General features: G+C 45.8%; 1 protein-coding gene and 1 long non-coding RNA gene across 4 annotated transcripts in view; one reads left to right on the top strand and one right to left on the bottom strand.

The window, feature by feature from the left end:
• Window positions 1–1,762, bottom strand: part of LOC309647915 — a 256,908-nt gene extending 255,146 nt beyond the window's left edge. The window contains exon 1 of the long non-coding RNA XR_014256394.1: window positions 301–1,762. This is a non-coding gene — a long non-coding RNA (uncharacterized lncRNA). The remainder of the gene's footprint in view (window positions 1–300) is intronic.
• The window catches only part of LOC309647806 (phospholipid-transporting ATPase IB), a 546,353-nt gene that overhangs the window by 397,185 nt on the left and 133,998 nt on the right, over window positions 1–15,170 (top strand). For all 3 annotated transcript variants that reach the window (XM_082435527.1, XM_082435526.1, XM_082435525.1), the window contains exons 29-30: window positions 3,534–3,656; window positions 5,577–5,655. In XM_082435527.1, the coding sequence (XP_082291653.1) occupies window positions 3,534–3,656; window positions 5,577–5,655 (202 nt within the window). The remainder of the gene's footprint in view (window positions 1–3,533; window positions 3,657–5,576; window positions 5,656–15,170) is intronic.

Genomic DNA, 15,170 nt, shown 5'->3' with positions numbered 1-15,170 from the left:
AAATTAGTCAGGGATTCCTGCCATCACTATATAATTCAGCATTGTTTTGGAATTTTCAGCAACTGCCAAGAAAATTAAATAACTATTACAAATACTAGGAAAAAGTAAAATATTTCTGTGCTTATACAAATATGTGCACCAAAAATGGCCATGTTAAATATGTTCATATATGACTGTACATCTAAAAAACCCAAAACATACCAGTAAAGAAATACTAGAATTATAAGAAAATTTGATAAGGTGGCCAGATTCATAATAAATATATAAAAACCCATAGTTTTTTTCTGTCCTGGAAATCACTAGCTTTTTTTTTTTTTCTTTTTAATTCTAACAATGAGTACTTAGAAATGCAAGGAGAATAATAATTCCTTTCAAAATAGCAATTAGAATTATACATTGCATAGGAATAATTTTTATAGTACCTACATGAAAACCACCCAAAATCTTACCTAAGTATATGCAACAAGATTTAACCAAATGGAAAGTCATACTATTTCCTTGTATGGGAAGACTTAGTATCATAAAAAACTTAAGTATCAACCCTTCCAAAATTAGTATATAAATTTATGTGATTCCATATAGAATCCCAATGGATGATTGTTTGGGGGGTGGGGGGAGAAGGGAATTGCATAAAATGATATTAAGGTATGAATGGAATTAACAGGCATCTAAGAAAAAATATGCAAAGCATGTTCAAAAAAGACCAATCAGAAAGGTAGACTTATCTGAACATCTGACTATACTATAAAGCTGCCATAACCACATCAATGTGATACAGAGAACTGGACAAATAAGTCAGGGAACTTAGCACTAAAGTTGGTGGTCCAGGGAAATGTACATGTTTTAAAAGTAAGAGTCAACATCTTTAATTTTTCAAGCTGGAGAGTATTAAATAGAATATAACAAGCATTGCTGATAGGGAAGCAGGGAGAAGATTGTTGTCCTTTCTGAAGGGAGAGATAAACAATGGGAACCTTTTCTGAAAGCAGCCAAGCAGCATCCTCTAAAGTTTAAAATACATGTATTTTTTTTTACCCTTACAGCCTACTTTTGGGAATCTTTCGCATAGAAATAAAAGATAAAGGATAGATGTTACAATACGATCTAGGTGTTTATTACATGATGTTTGTGGCAACGAAGAACTAGAAATAACATGAATGCCTGTTCATAGGTGATGGTTGAAAAACTATGATCCATCCATACTATGAAATATTATGTGAGCATGAAAAAGGCTGCTTCGGGGTCAAACCCAGGGTACTTGCGGACTTCCCATGGTGTATTGTTTAATGAGAAAAATAAGATGAAGAAAATGTGTTTGATGTTTTGTTTCTGTAAAACAAATAATGATCCCGAGCAGTGTGTGTGTAGAGGGGGAAGGGGTATGCTACAAGCTGGGTGAGAAATCTGGTAGGTTGTTAGACTGGGGGTGTGATGGGGGAGAGGATTTGAAGTGGGTGGAAGGAGGAAGTCCAGTGAAAAAAGGAAAAGAAAAAATAAAGCTGGCTGTGTAAACAGTATGCAGATAGCTTCTTTAACTAAACAGTGAGGGCAAGTTTATATACTGAGTATGCAGAGCTTTTGAGATGTTTGTGGGGTGCTTTCCTCTAGCGTTTGTTATTGTGAGATGTGAATGCCACCACTCTGGATCTTTTTCTCCCTGAAATCTGTAGAACATTGACATCCCAGGGCTGTTTTCATCTCCGCTCCCGGGTGAAGATGGAGCTGCTGGTGAGTTTTATGGGCCTCACCCCACCGCAGCTCTACTTGTTTTATCCCAACAGACTTGGAAAAGGCTGACTCCTCTGGCCGGATGTTCAGGCTCCTGGGAACTGGTGTGCAATCAGAACTCTCGTAGAGACACACATCCAGTTCCCACGGCCCTGAGAGCTTGCTGGGCTTGTGGGTACAGACTTGCTTGATGCTGATGCAGAGTAGAGAGCGACCCGTGCACACACCCAAGGAGAAGGTGGTCCTCGGGTCTGCCGCACCGCCTGGGCTGGATGACACGCTTGTTCCAACCCTCTTCTTCAGCTATGTCACACGCTATAGAGGACAGGTAAAGGTAACAGTCTTAGGAAGCACCCTCCAAGGGACTTCCCTGGTGGCGCAGTGGTTAAGAATCCGCCTGCCAATGCAGGGGACACAGGTTTGAGCCCTGGTCCGGGAAGATCCCACATGCCGTGGAGCAACGAAGCCCGTGCAGCACAACTACTGAGCCCACGTGCCACAACTACTGAGCCCATGTGCTGCAACTACTGAAGCCCGCATGCCTAGAGCCCGTGCTCTGCAACAAGTGAAGCCACTGCAATGAGAAGCCCACACACCTCAATGAAGAGTAGCCCCCTCTCGTCACAACTAGAGAAAGCCCGCACACAGCAACGAAGACCCAATGCAGCCAAAAATAAATAAATAAGTAAATAAATTCATTAAAAAAAAAAAAAAGGAAGCACCCTCTGCCCAAGAGCTCGTCATCCTGGGAGGTCATTCTGTCTCCATCCCAGCCTTGTCTTGTACCGTGTCCCTAGCCAACCGCCATCCTGAACGTCCTAGAGCTTCCCCACAAGCGTGCTATCCGTGTTTGTGCCTCAAAGCTTTGTGAGGGTGGGAGGGAGGGAGATGCAAGAGGGAAGGGATATGGGAACATATGTATATGTATAGCTGATTCACTTTGTTATACAGCAGAAACTAACACACCACTGTAAAGCAATTACACTCCAATGAAGATGTTAAAAAAAAAAAAAGCTTTGTGACGGGTGTCCCTTTCATGGGGATGCTTCCCTCTGCTTCCCTCCCACCCACACCCCTTACCATCCTGCCAAATCCTGCAGGTCCAGTACCTTACAGGGCAAAAGCTCTTTAGCCCAAGCATCCTTCCTCGATCCCCCGTCTCCTCTCCCCCAGGAGTGATTTTGCAGAGGGCTCTGTTTTATATGTTTCTTCTGCACCTGTTGCCAGCTGCCCCGTCCCCAGCTCTGCAGCAGACGGAGTTCCTAGCAGTCGGGGACCTGCTTCCTTGCCTTCTTCCTCCTCCTGTTTCTAAATCTCTCTTTCCCTGGGGATTATCACCGTACCCGGCCCGTCATGCAGTCCCCTTAAAAGTCCATCGAGTGAATAAGTGGGTGAAGTACATAGCGCTCCCTGAAATGCGAGTGTAAGATCAGGATGGAAAGTAGCAAATGGGGCCTCAGCACTCACGGGAAAACACTGCCACACCGCACAGAGCTCACCATGGTAGGATTCTAAGTCACAGCTCGTCTACAAAGGAGGGCAGTTGTTACTGGAACAAGACTTCTTGGCTAATCAGATATTTAGGATGTTGTTCTTAGCGTTCAGTCTATTCATTTTAACGCTGATTAGGCAACAGTTTAAACTGGTCTTTCGCTTGTTTGTTGGGAGGGTGTCCGGGGAGTCGTGAATCATTGAACCTCCGGTTGGGACTCGACCGAGAGTTAAGTCATCATCGCGTAGACCTGAACCACCGGAACCGCGTGAGCGGAAGGGCCTCTGATGATGGCTCATTGTTGTCTACGCAGATTTTCACGGCGCTGCCCCCCTTCACTCTGGGCATCTTCGAGAGGTCATGTAGCCAGGAGAGCATGCTGAGGTTCCCGCAACTCTACAGGATCACCCAGAACGCCGAGGGCTTCAACACCAAGGTGAGCCACGCACGCACAGGGCCCCTCGGAAGGCACGGGCGCTGCGTCCTGTCCCTCAGCGCTGGGACCTGCTCAGAGGGGGCGTTCGAAGGGAGGTGAGGCCCCGGGTCTCTCCCGGTATCGCAAGCCCGGTGAATTCAAGCTGCCAGATCGGGAAGGAAGCGTCCATCCCTTCCTGTTCAGCGACGCCTTCTTCTTCCCTACGTGGGCCCCCCATGACCATGTGGCCAGTGGCCCGCACACCCCGGGACCTGTGGGATCCAATCGTCCCCCACCCCATAGAGCCCTGTAGCCTGGCACGGCCCTCCCTCCATCAGTGCCTGGTTCTCAGGGACAGGAAAATGTCCCTTTAGCCAGTGAGGAAAATTGGCCAGAGGTGAACACAGGAATCGAGTCAGGCGTGGGTATTATTTTCAGTCTGGAGGATCAGGAAAGAGAAAACATCTAGACAGACAAGGAGTAGGCAGTCCTGAGATGAGCCTGGCTTAGGTGTTACAGGGGTCCCGCGATCAGGAGCGGCTAAGGGGTCTGGTGTGTCACTGACCCGCCAGCCACGGCTAGAAGGGCAGAGGTGAGGGCCCCCCGCCGGAAGGGGAAGTAGGTACCCGGCTGGGTTGGGAGGCAAAGATGCCCACATGCCTGCATCGCCGTGTTTCCGTCTCCGGTGTTTGTGCAGGGGGGGATTCGGAGGCTGGAACAGAGGCTCGATGCCCAGCTCATTTAAGACACCATGTGCCGGTTGTGTGTGTGTTTAGCCTGCGTGGACACCAGCCTAGGCTTTAGGGAGGGTGCCACGGGAGTCCTCGGTAGAGAGCAATCTCTGAAGCCTTGGTTTTGAGCCAGGTGTCGCGCTTGTCTTCCTTCAGGGCTGCCTCCTGTTTGGGAAAGTGTAACAGGCATGTCCACATCTGGAAAACACACAAGGGGACACTGCTGGTTCTAGTGTGTTCCATGCGCAAGGAGACGGGGCTGACTAATTGTATCGGTCCTTGTTCACCGTGGCTCTGTCGATGGGAAATATGGCCTGTTTATTCTGCATTGTTTCCGTACATCGGTGTTTTACAGAGTTTGAATTCAAAGGCCATGTAAGGAGGGAGGTAGGGAGAGGACCCGTTGGAAAGGTAGCCGAGCACGGGGGCATACAGAGGGCAGGGAGAAGATAGGGGAAAAATGAACATTTAAAATAGGAAAATCCCACTGTCTCATAATTTCTCATTATTTTCTGTTGTCCCGTCACTACTTAAGATCCAACTATATATATATGACAATTCCCAGAACAATTTCTAGATTGTTAAATAAATTCAATCTGGCTTTAGTAATTCTGTCATCTCAGAGTTAAAAAGATGATTGAAATGCATTTATGAAACTATAAGTTAGAAGAAACTAAACTTCATGTTCTTTTGTTTGACCTCTCAGGTGTTAAAGAGAATTTTTTAATGTGAATGATATTCATCTAAATCCCAAAAACTGAAAAATTGAATGGGAGGGATTTTAAGGGGTAAAACAAAAGATTGAGCATGCTGTGTAGGAATTTACATTGTAAATGTTCTTCATGCTTTCAAAAGTATGGCTTCAGTCTCTTCATTAACAGTTTGACCCAATACCCTTTCTCTGGATGACTATAAAATGCAGTCTTTCTTTCCGTTCTAAAGGAAATGGAGCATCATTTATTTTTTGGATGTGGGTAGATTGTATATTGTCCTGTTTATATGTGAATATCTCTCTAGGTCTTTGTACTAGAGTAATATTATCTGGAGATAACCCAGTCATTTGTATGTAAAAGTGAGGAAATTGGGGGGTTTTTTCGCTTTCCGGAGCTGGGCATCGCAACCAGCATCCCTGACAATGAGGGGCTTGTTGAGCTACACAGGGGTCAAGAGGGTGGGCAGCTCCTGACTCCCTTGGTTTGTTTTCCCTTAGGTTTTCTGGGGTCACTGCATCAACGCCTTGGTCCACTCCCTCATCCTCTTCTGGTTTCCCATGAAAGCGCTGGAGCACGGTAGGTAATGGCTTCGAGATCCAACTCTCAGCAGGTAGCTTTGCAGCCCCTCAGTACCAGTTGCTCACAATTTTTTCCCCCAGTTCTGCAGACCCAGAGATCACAGGAACAAATTTCAAAAGAAAAACATACGAAACATCTAATGAGAACTAGTCTCGGCTTAATAGCTTGTAGGTTTCACCCGTTCTGGCTCTGAGAACCCATTTTCTTTCCAGTTGCCTGGAGAGTTTAAATACTAGGAATTCTAAACTTTATTTTTAATAACCATTTGAGTCAAGGATCTTGAAGAAAAGCACTGTCCTATAATGAAACATCGATGCCTCTTGTCCACGAGTTTGAAATTTTCTGTTAATTGCTTGGGCTTTCGTTTTCCAAGCCTGACATACCTCTATGCCAAATAACTCAAATCTCGTGAGAGTTTTATTTTATGCCCAGTTTTCTGAAAGTCTCCTTTCCTGGACGTACACTTTTCACGCCAGCGTTTAAAGCTTGCTGGAGGACTGCTTCTCCCTGTTGGTTTCCGTCTTCCCTAAGCTGAAGGAGGGTGTATTCGTTCATACTTCTTAATACATCCAAAGTGTGACCTCTTAAGGAGACATACCTTTTAGTCTCAAAAAGTGAAAACGTATTACAAGAATGCTACTCTTTTACCCCTCTCAAATCATAATAATACCCCTGGGGAAAATTACTCCAAATGTTGACTAGAGAAGGCCTTTTATTGTACAGAGAACCAACAAATATAAAGTTTCCAGGCTGCTTTGTTTCTGTCAGTGTTTTTTTGTGCTTCAGATGGACATAATTCATCCTCACTGATGTGCTTTAACCTGTCAAATATTGACAGAGCAAATGCACGCACAACGAGTGTGTTACACTCTCTGACCTTTTCTCTCGGTTTCATCAGATGCCCTGTTCCTTCAAGGCTCTCTAAGTCTCTAACTCAGAAAATACAATTTTCTGCTTCCAGCCCCACCCCCAAAGGGGCATTCTAGTGGAATCATTCTCTTTGAACGATAAAGCTTTCCTGCGATTCATCTTTACTAACAGTGGATTTAATTTCTTTTGAAATGGTTTTGTGAGTAAGGGCTTACAAATATAAGAGTGTTGACTGTGGTTTGTTTTAGAAGCTCTGACAGTTTGGTGATAAAGCAGCCGTCATTGTATCAGGCTGGGCTGGGGAGGGGAGGTAGTGTGTCTTGTGTGTCTCTCGTGAGCACAAGAAGAGGTTTGGCAGGTGTTCTCTCATCCCGGAGCCCAGCCTTTCGTCCTTAGGAAGAGACAGGCCCCTCACCCTCTTATCTCGGCATTGACTTTGTCCCTAAATATACAGTGCTTGCCTTTGGACTCACAGAAGTTTTGCAAGATGGTCATTTCCTCGCCTGCTTCAGAAGGAGCTAGCGTGGCCCGTTTTCAGCAAAGACGATGGTTTTCTGATCCTGAGTCATGATTATGTGCTTTGAGATTGTGGTTTGTAGTTTATGTTGGGATCATTATTGTTTACCCAGATTCCATCATGTAAATCCATTCATTCTCCTAATGTGGTCTGTGTTTAAAAGGGGATAGAATCCCAACAGTCACTAATTTACCTAAGAGATATCACCAGATGAATTTCAAGTTGGTTTCTATCACCCTTACCTGCTTCCCTCGGATTAGCAATTTGCCAAGCAACCAAAAGGATGATTTTTTTTTCCATCTTTAAAATCATTATCACCGTCATTGTCAGAATCATTATTTCATCATATGCCTTCAGCATAGAGGTTTTCTTTTGGTTGTGTTGTAAACAGTAACCTTTTGAGTGAAACTGTTGAAGGTGAAATAAATAGCAAACATTAAGCGTATCTGGCAAAGAACAACAGGAGGCCAGTTGGTGTTCTTGGTCACTAGTTGATGTCCTCTAACAAACGGAATGAATATTTTAGGATCAATTTCTAAATTCTCACTATTAATATACAGCAAAATGATTATTGTTCCTTAGCGCTATTCATTCATGTGATCCTTATGTCTGAGACACTGTGGTAGATTCTAAAGGTGGTGGGTAAATGAATCAATGCGGGTCTCACCTTCAAGGAGTTTGTAGTCTGGTAAGGGAAGTGGGTAGTTCTCTCGCAAGGCAGAAAATCATTCTCAAGTAGAATACAGGTAAAGTGCTCTCGGATTGTAGAGGGCTGAGAGAGAGATGCCTTTCATTTGGGATGATTCAGGGCTCATTCGAGGAGATGATGTGTAGCCTTAGCCTGAAAGTCCAGGCAAAGGGAGATGTGGAGGGTTGGAGGGAAGAGCGAAACGAAGGGGAGCGATTCAAGACAGATGTGGAGAGCTTGAGAAGGTCATCCCTTACAGGGTGGAAGGCAGGGAAAAGTTGGAGAAGGCAGGTGAAACCTGGATTGCAGAGGGCTTTGAATGCGATGTTAAGAAATCGGGACTTGCTTTGGAGGCAGTGAACAGTCAGTAGAATTTAGATCAAGGCAAGTATTGTGATCAGAGCAATTTCGGGGAAATGAATCCATCGTATCTCGTTAAGGTGAATGGTAGAAGGCAAACTGGTGGCAAGAATCCTAGTTGGGTTTCCGGCTGACCCAGGGGAGCTTAAGGAGGGTCAGACCCAGGGACCGGGAACGTGTTTAGAGAGGAGGGAACATGTTTAGAGAAGAACTTATTCAGCAAAGTTACTGCAGACCTATGATGTGCCAGGCGCCGTGGACATAAGAGGTGGACATAAGAGCATGTCTAGCTCTCTGGGGGCTTCCATAAGGTCAGAGCTGACCATCAGGAATGGCACACATAATTGTTTAATGGCCAGTGTGCTGCGTCCTACAGGCTGCAGGGGGAGCTTGTAATACCGGGATACAGCCTAGTCTAGCGGGTCAAGGAAGCATCTTCTCCAAGGAAGCGATACTTAAGTTCTTAAAAGATGAATAGGGGGTGATCCAGTAGGGCCGGGAGGTATGGGTAAAGGCGGGGAGGAACAGCATTCCTGGCCGGGAGCTGGGAGAGCCCGTGGGCAGTGGCTCCCAGTGGGGTGGGGGTCGGAGGGCAGGGCTCGGGACCTTGTTCGGCCTCTGGTGAGCGTTTCCGGACACTGAGCATCCCTGGCCCTAGACAGTGAACCCGCCCACCGTCACCCTTTTCCCTATCCTTGTGCAACTGTGAATCAAAACACGTCTGCACACATTTCCAGCATCCCTAGTCGAGAGAGCTGTAGCATTGTGGGTGTTAGGTGACGGTCAGATCACCAAAACCCAGATGGGGACTTTTTTTACTGAAGGGTTTAAGGTAGGAGAGTTACACCATGGGACTTGCCTCTGAGGAAGATAAGACAGCCGTGTAGAGAAATACATAACGTCTGGCAAGAGCATGGGTTTTGTGTGTTTGTTTTTTCGGGGGCGGGGAGAAGGAAGTCAGAGGTGAAAATCAAGAAAGCTTGGAAGTTTGAGAAGAGCCGAGATATGGCAGCTGATTCGATTACTTATGTGCTGATTGTCCTAAATATAAATGCGCTCCTGTTACACTTTGAATCGCCCCTTAGAAGGATGCATTCACCCTGCTCCCAAAGAAGTGTAGAAATGTGACACCAGTTTGAGACAAACTGGGGCACTTTCAGAGTATGGGGACCCTGATCTCACAGAACAGTGCCTTCGGGCCCCCCCCACCTCCAGCCCCAAGTCCTGCTGGAAATTTTCCGTCAGACACGTGCCACACTCAGAGCCCTGGGGGGGCTTTGCTCGACCAGGGGCTGAGGTCTACAGAGCAGCTTTGTTCCATTGTTTCATGCTCTGTGGACTGTGTCGCGGAGATGGTGGATTTTACCAGGAAATTCTCTCCGGTCTCCATGGAGACAGGCTTAGGTACATGCAGTGCTGGTCACTTCCCAGCATCATTGTTGGGAAGAAACATTTCTAAGAAGGTGTGAGCCTGTTGTTCATTCCTTAGGAAGCTTCCAAGAATTTTGCTTTGCTTATTTTTGCGTGGTTTTGGATAGAATTTTCAAAGCAGTCCTTGGCTGATGGAGTTGGTGATGATTCATTTCAAGTTTCAAAATACATTTTTCCACTCCAGCAATTCCGTAAATCAGATTTCTTCCAACCATCACAACCTTACGCTCACGGCCACAGCTGGCCTCTAGCCTCCCACCCTTTGATCTGAAACTTGATTTTAGGTTAAAACCAGAGACATCACCTTTGCAGGAACCAAAATTCATCAAGACCTTGGTGTCAGGCCACACTCGGGCTTTCCATTGGTGTATCCAGTCTGCATATTTGAGCAACCCTCCTTAAAGTGGAATGTGGTTATTGGCAAAAGGCCGTAAAATCCGTTTTGATTTAAAAAAAGGAACTTTTCAGATTTTTCTTGATGGAATTGAAGAGGGAGGTGATGGGAATATACTTACCAGCAGAGAAAAATTGCCGAAAAAAAATTGTTCTAGATTCCTCACACTCTACACTCTGGAAACCATTCCCTCCTCTTTCTAGAAGAAGAAGTACCATGTGGATACTTTGAAATACCATGTGGATAATTATTGGCACTAATTAAGCAACAGGGTCTCTGAACATTCTTGGAGAAGGCTATTTTATACTTTTCAGTAAATGTACTACTGTAAGACGAGGCATGTTTTATAAACTGAAATAATAGTGCACATGTATAAAATGAGGTGTAGGGGTACTTCTCTCTGCCTGTGCCATTATTGGGTCATTTAAGCTTGAATTATTTATGACCTATACCTATTACTGTAAACTTGGTTATTTTATATCATGTCAGTTTCATGTTAAGCTAAGTTGGGGCATGACTGCCATTGTTCTCTGAGATTGCAACTTCTTAAAATCAATTACTCATTCATTGAAAAAAAAAAAAGATAAGTGAGTGTGTCCTCTGTGCAGGTCAGTATTGGTAGATGGTAGTGCACATAACAGGCAAGGTCCCTGCCCTCGTGGAGCTTACACTGGACAAGGCAGGACTGAACAAAAAGTGTAGCGAGCGGACAGTCAAGGTCAAATGGAGTGCATACCAAGGACCACTAACCTGGTTCCAGCTTTAAGGATTGCCCCCCAGAGGATGTGACAGCATAGTTGAAGGCTGAGCAGGAACAAGCTAGGGAAAGAGTAGGGAGGGAGGGGTTTCAGGTTATGGGAAGTAGCATGGGGTGAGAGGGTGTGACTCCTACTCAAAGAAGACACCTATGGGTGGAGGATTGGGGAGCAGGGCTGTGAGACTGACTGCCTTGGGACAATAAAGGATGGAGACCAAGGAATCGGACCATTTCCAGCCTGTTGGGACAAGTGAGCCTTTTGTAGTATGAGTTTACTGGGAGCCATCGATGGGTTATAAGCGGAGAACCATGTATCTGATGAATTTTAATGTGACCACACCGGCCGGGATGATTGTTGGCATTCGGCTGGTTGGCTGTTGTGTGGTCTTGTGTCGTGACCGTGTCGGAGAAGAGGATGGATTAGAGGGCTGCTTAGGAGGTAGAATTGGAAGGGTCCGATATTGCATTAATGAGTGCTTCCCTAGTCTGCCTCAACCTGTCAGGAGAATTGTACTGTGTCCTCAACCTGTCAGGAGAATTTGCTGTTCTGTCACAAAGCTTACCCGTAAAATACTATATTTTAAAGCATTTTAAAGTAAGGTACGGGAAACAATAGCCGACATTTTCTTCCCATTGCAAAGTCACTGACCATACTGTGTACCCATTTTAAGATCTAAGATAAATGAAAAAGATCCAGAGAAGAACATTCAATGCTAAATGGGACAGAAAAGGGGAGTAGTAACTCCATGTGGCCTCTGCCATCTGGGAAACCCACTGAGAGGACAGGGTAGTATGAACAGTCACAAAATCCTGAAGCATATAAATGAAGTGAATGGAACTTGCTCACTAAAAACGAGAAAGACAGAACACTCTGGAAGCTTCTTGGATTTATACAGATGAAACTATAGCTAGCGTATAAATCTAAATCACTAGTTGCTAACCCCGTGACTGTAGTACATTCAAAACCAAGTTTCCAAATTCAAAACGTTTTCTTCTGTTCTGGTTAAACACAGTGAACTCGTAACGTAAAGTCCGCCTCATGTGCCTACAGGACTGTTGTTTGGAAACACAGAACGGGGCAGAAGGGCCGTTGCTTTCATGCACTTAAATGTTTCTTACGTTTCAGTGTCTCTCTTAATAAACTCTGGGCTACATATATTTTAAACAGTTGGGTTTGATGTAATGTTGTAAGAAGCGTGAGCCAGAGTTCCCAGATTTCACCCATATAGCTTTTCTCGGGAAGTTGAATCGAGGTGTGTTAAGGTGGGCATAGCTGCTACAACAAACAGCCCCCAAATATCAGGGCCTTAGTCCAATAAAGGCTTATTTCTGCCTCGTGTAACGATCAAACAGAGAAGTGCATTGTACATGGGTGTATTGACTATATTTTCTGCATTTGTGATGCCCTGATATTTGGGCCCGTGATCCTGGAGAGACTGTGTTCCCAGGGTTGGCTAATTCCTAGGGAGAGCAAACAACTGCCCCACAAGCATGCCTTTGCTTCACGGCCAACCATTCTGGCTCCCACACCCCCAGCCATCTCTGTACCTCACTCTCTCATGCCAGGCCAGTATCCCCTGCCCTAAGTCACCCCCGGGCCAGGTACCCCATAACTAGGGATCGACCTAAAACCCAGAGACTGTGGAAATTACTCACACTCTCCAGTCCTGAGCTTAAACAGTGTACCTACCCTGCTCTGTCCATTTTGTCCCGTGAAAACCCCACTAGAGGCTCTGGGCCATGCTCTCCCCTCCTGCCTCCTGACTGACCCTGGTGCTTTCCCATGGCCCTGCCTGACGCCCCGTGCGCCCTGTTTCTAGGGATCCGTGAGTGTAAACTCCTTCCTTCACGATCATCACGTCCATGTCTGTGTGTCTTTCAACACCCGATTAAAACAAGCCCTAGTTATTCTCAGTATAGTGGCGCTCCGTCTGTGCAGGGCCCCCGAGTTCACCCTCAGCTTTCACGTGGGGATGGGAGAGAACAGAAGGACTGCTTGCTCTTAACCTTCTCCGGGAGGAAGCGGTCCATCACTTCTGCTCATGTCTGATTGGCAAGAACTAGTCACGGGGCCCCACGTAGGTACGAAGGGCCGCGGAATGTCATTAGACTACGCTCCCGGGAATAAGAAAAGAGCCTGTGCCTACGAGGTGGCTGTTTGACATTGGCAGGCAATCGAGTTTACTTTCCATCATCATTTTTACTTCCTTTTCAAAATCTATTTTTAGTAAACAAGAGTGAAAAAAGAGATTGAAATCTGAGTTTCACATCCTTAACTTTATCCAGCAGAAATGTCAGGAGGGAGGAGAAAATCCAGCAAAAGGCTTATATAACCAGGAACTTAACCCAGTGCTGGTTATGAATGTAATTATAATCACTAACACTTGTATAAACTCTACCTTTTAGAAACTCTTTCCAATAGTTTATACCACTCTTTACCAAGAAAGGAAAAAATAAATTTTCTCTTTGTGAATACATAGTGTTGGAAGCAGAAAGAATTGTTTCAGTTGTAGTACAGACAGTACAGACATTTGAGCAAGATGAGTTCTAAGCTTATTTGTAAATTAGCTATTTGAAACTTGGAAGACATTTTCACTCTTAATATTCATCTAATAGTAGCTGGCTGGCATCATACCTCCTCTGAACCTCCGGAGTCTTAAGAGGCCCCAAGGGTGAGACGGGGGAATGGAGAGCCTGATTAATATTCTGGAATCAGGCCTGCTCTGAACTAGTGCTGCTGAAGGTTCTAGAAGCAAAAGGGTGGGAGAAGGAAAACAGGAGGAACTTGGCATCTGCTCTGCGACCAGGATTCTTGGCAGGTGTCCTGATGTGGAGGGAATGGTGCCACCTCCCCTAATTCTCCCGATGGAGTCCTATGTGAGTGAGATACCTGTGATTTTTTTTTTTAATAAAGTTTTTTTTTTTTTTTTTTTTAATTTTTGGCTGTGTTGGGTCTTTGTTGCTACACGTGGGCTTTCCTCTGGTTGCGGCGAGCGGGGGCTACTCTTCGTTGCGGTGCGCGGGCTTCTCATGCGGTGTCTTCTCTTGTTGCGGAGCACGGGCTCTAGGCGCACGGGCTTCAGTAGTTGTGGCACGTGGGCTCAGTAGTTGTGGCGCACGGGCTTCGTTGCTCCGTGGCATGTGGGATCTTCCCGGACCAGGGCTCGAACCTGTGTCCCCTGCATTGGCAGGCGGATTCTTAACCACTGCGCCACCAGGGAAGCCCTACCTGTGATTTGGAATCCAGGTGCTCCACGGATTCTTACTGCACTAAAAACACACACATACGTCCACCCCATCTGTTTTCCTGATTATTAAACCCTGTCTTCTCTGGCTGCACAGCACTATGGTCTAACTTAGTCTTCAGATTTTGCATTTTGTCTGAGCCCTTTCTGAATACATTTTTGTGGTTTAGCTGGGCCATGATGTAATGTGTTTAATGAGCATTTAATTGAAATGGCATCCTTATAAGATGTCATCAACCTAGCCCTCTGGAAGCATCTGAGGTAAGTTCCTTTATCATTCTGTTTAGAAAACGAGACATACTTTTGTTACAAACTGTGGGTTTTCCCACAGATATTTTCAGAGAGCTTTTTGCATGCAGCATTTGGGGTCATCATTACTCATGCGAGGGTCCATGTGGGTTCGTCCCCATTGTTCACAACAGTCTGTTTTAGTGTGTGCGTTCCTAAACCTCATTTGGCTAATCCTACATCATGTCAGTCCCTGGATCCAACCAGATTTTGCAAATAATGTAAGTCTGGACAAACAGGCTTAGTGGCTGCTTTGGGTCTGAGGGTCCTGAAGCCAAGGCATTGTATCGGCTTCTAAGAGAATGACTGGCTCTCAGGATGCGGCTTCTAGCTCTGGTATTTTGTAATAATACTTTCGATGTTTTTGGCGGCACCATCATTATATTAGGTTTTACACCACATGTGGCCACAGCTGGTCATTCTAAATGTGACTCAGTGCTTTATCCGACAAAGCAGCTGGGAAACTTTCTCGCTCTTTCAGGTTCTTTACTCTGTGGAGCTCCTTCCCTGGACTTTTGGTCCAGCAACGTTTCAGCTCTCATCTGGGTGGATCTCAACCTCAGCCTGCACAGGGCTGGCTGATCTCACACCGTTCCGTGAAATGCCGGCGGTGCTGACGCAACAGGCAGCCTGACCCTCCTTCCCTCTGCCCTAGCTCTGCTGAGCCTTCGTGAGCGAACACTAGGTTTCTGTTGGGAAATGCTCAGTGTCCTGCCGGTTAACAAAGGTCTGGTGAGATCACCTCTCTCCGCCTGTATGTTTGGTGGATCTCTTTTACAGGGACCTTTTTAGAACCTGGTATGGTCTGGTCCCTGCTGACCTCACAATTCTGGCCCCTGTAGTACTCCTATCCCACACCCCGCCCCGCCCCGTGCATCTCAAGGTTCTACTCCAGCAGGGCAGGAGTTCACCTCCACGCCTCTAGGCGGGCTGAGTCCTTTTGTGCCTGAACTGTCCTTTCC

This window comes from Balaenoptera physalus (assembly GCF_965194825.1).
Source record: "Balaenoptera physalus genome assembly, chromosome: 18".
NCBI classification, from domain to species: Eukaryota; Metazoa; Chordata; class Mammalia; order Artiodactyla; family Balaenopteridae; genus Balaenoptera; species Balaenoptera physalus.
This window is presented reverse-complemented; position numbering and strand designations above follow the sequence as displayed.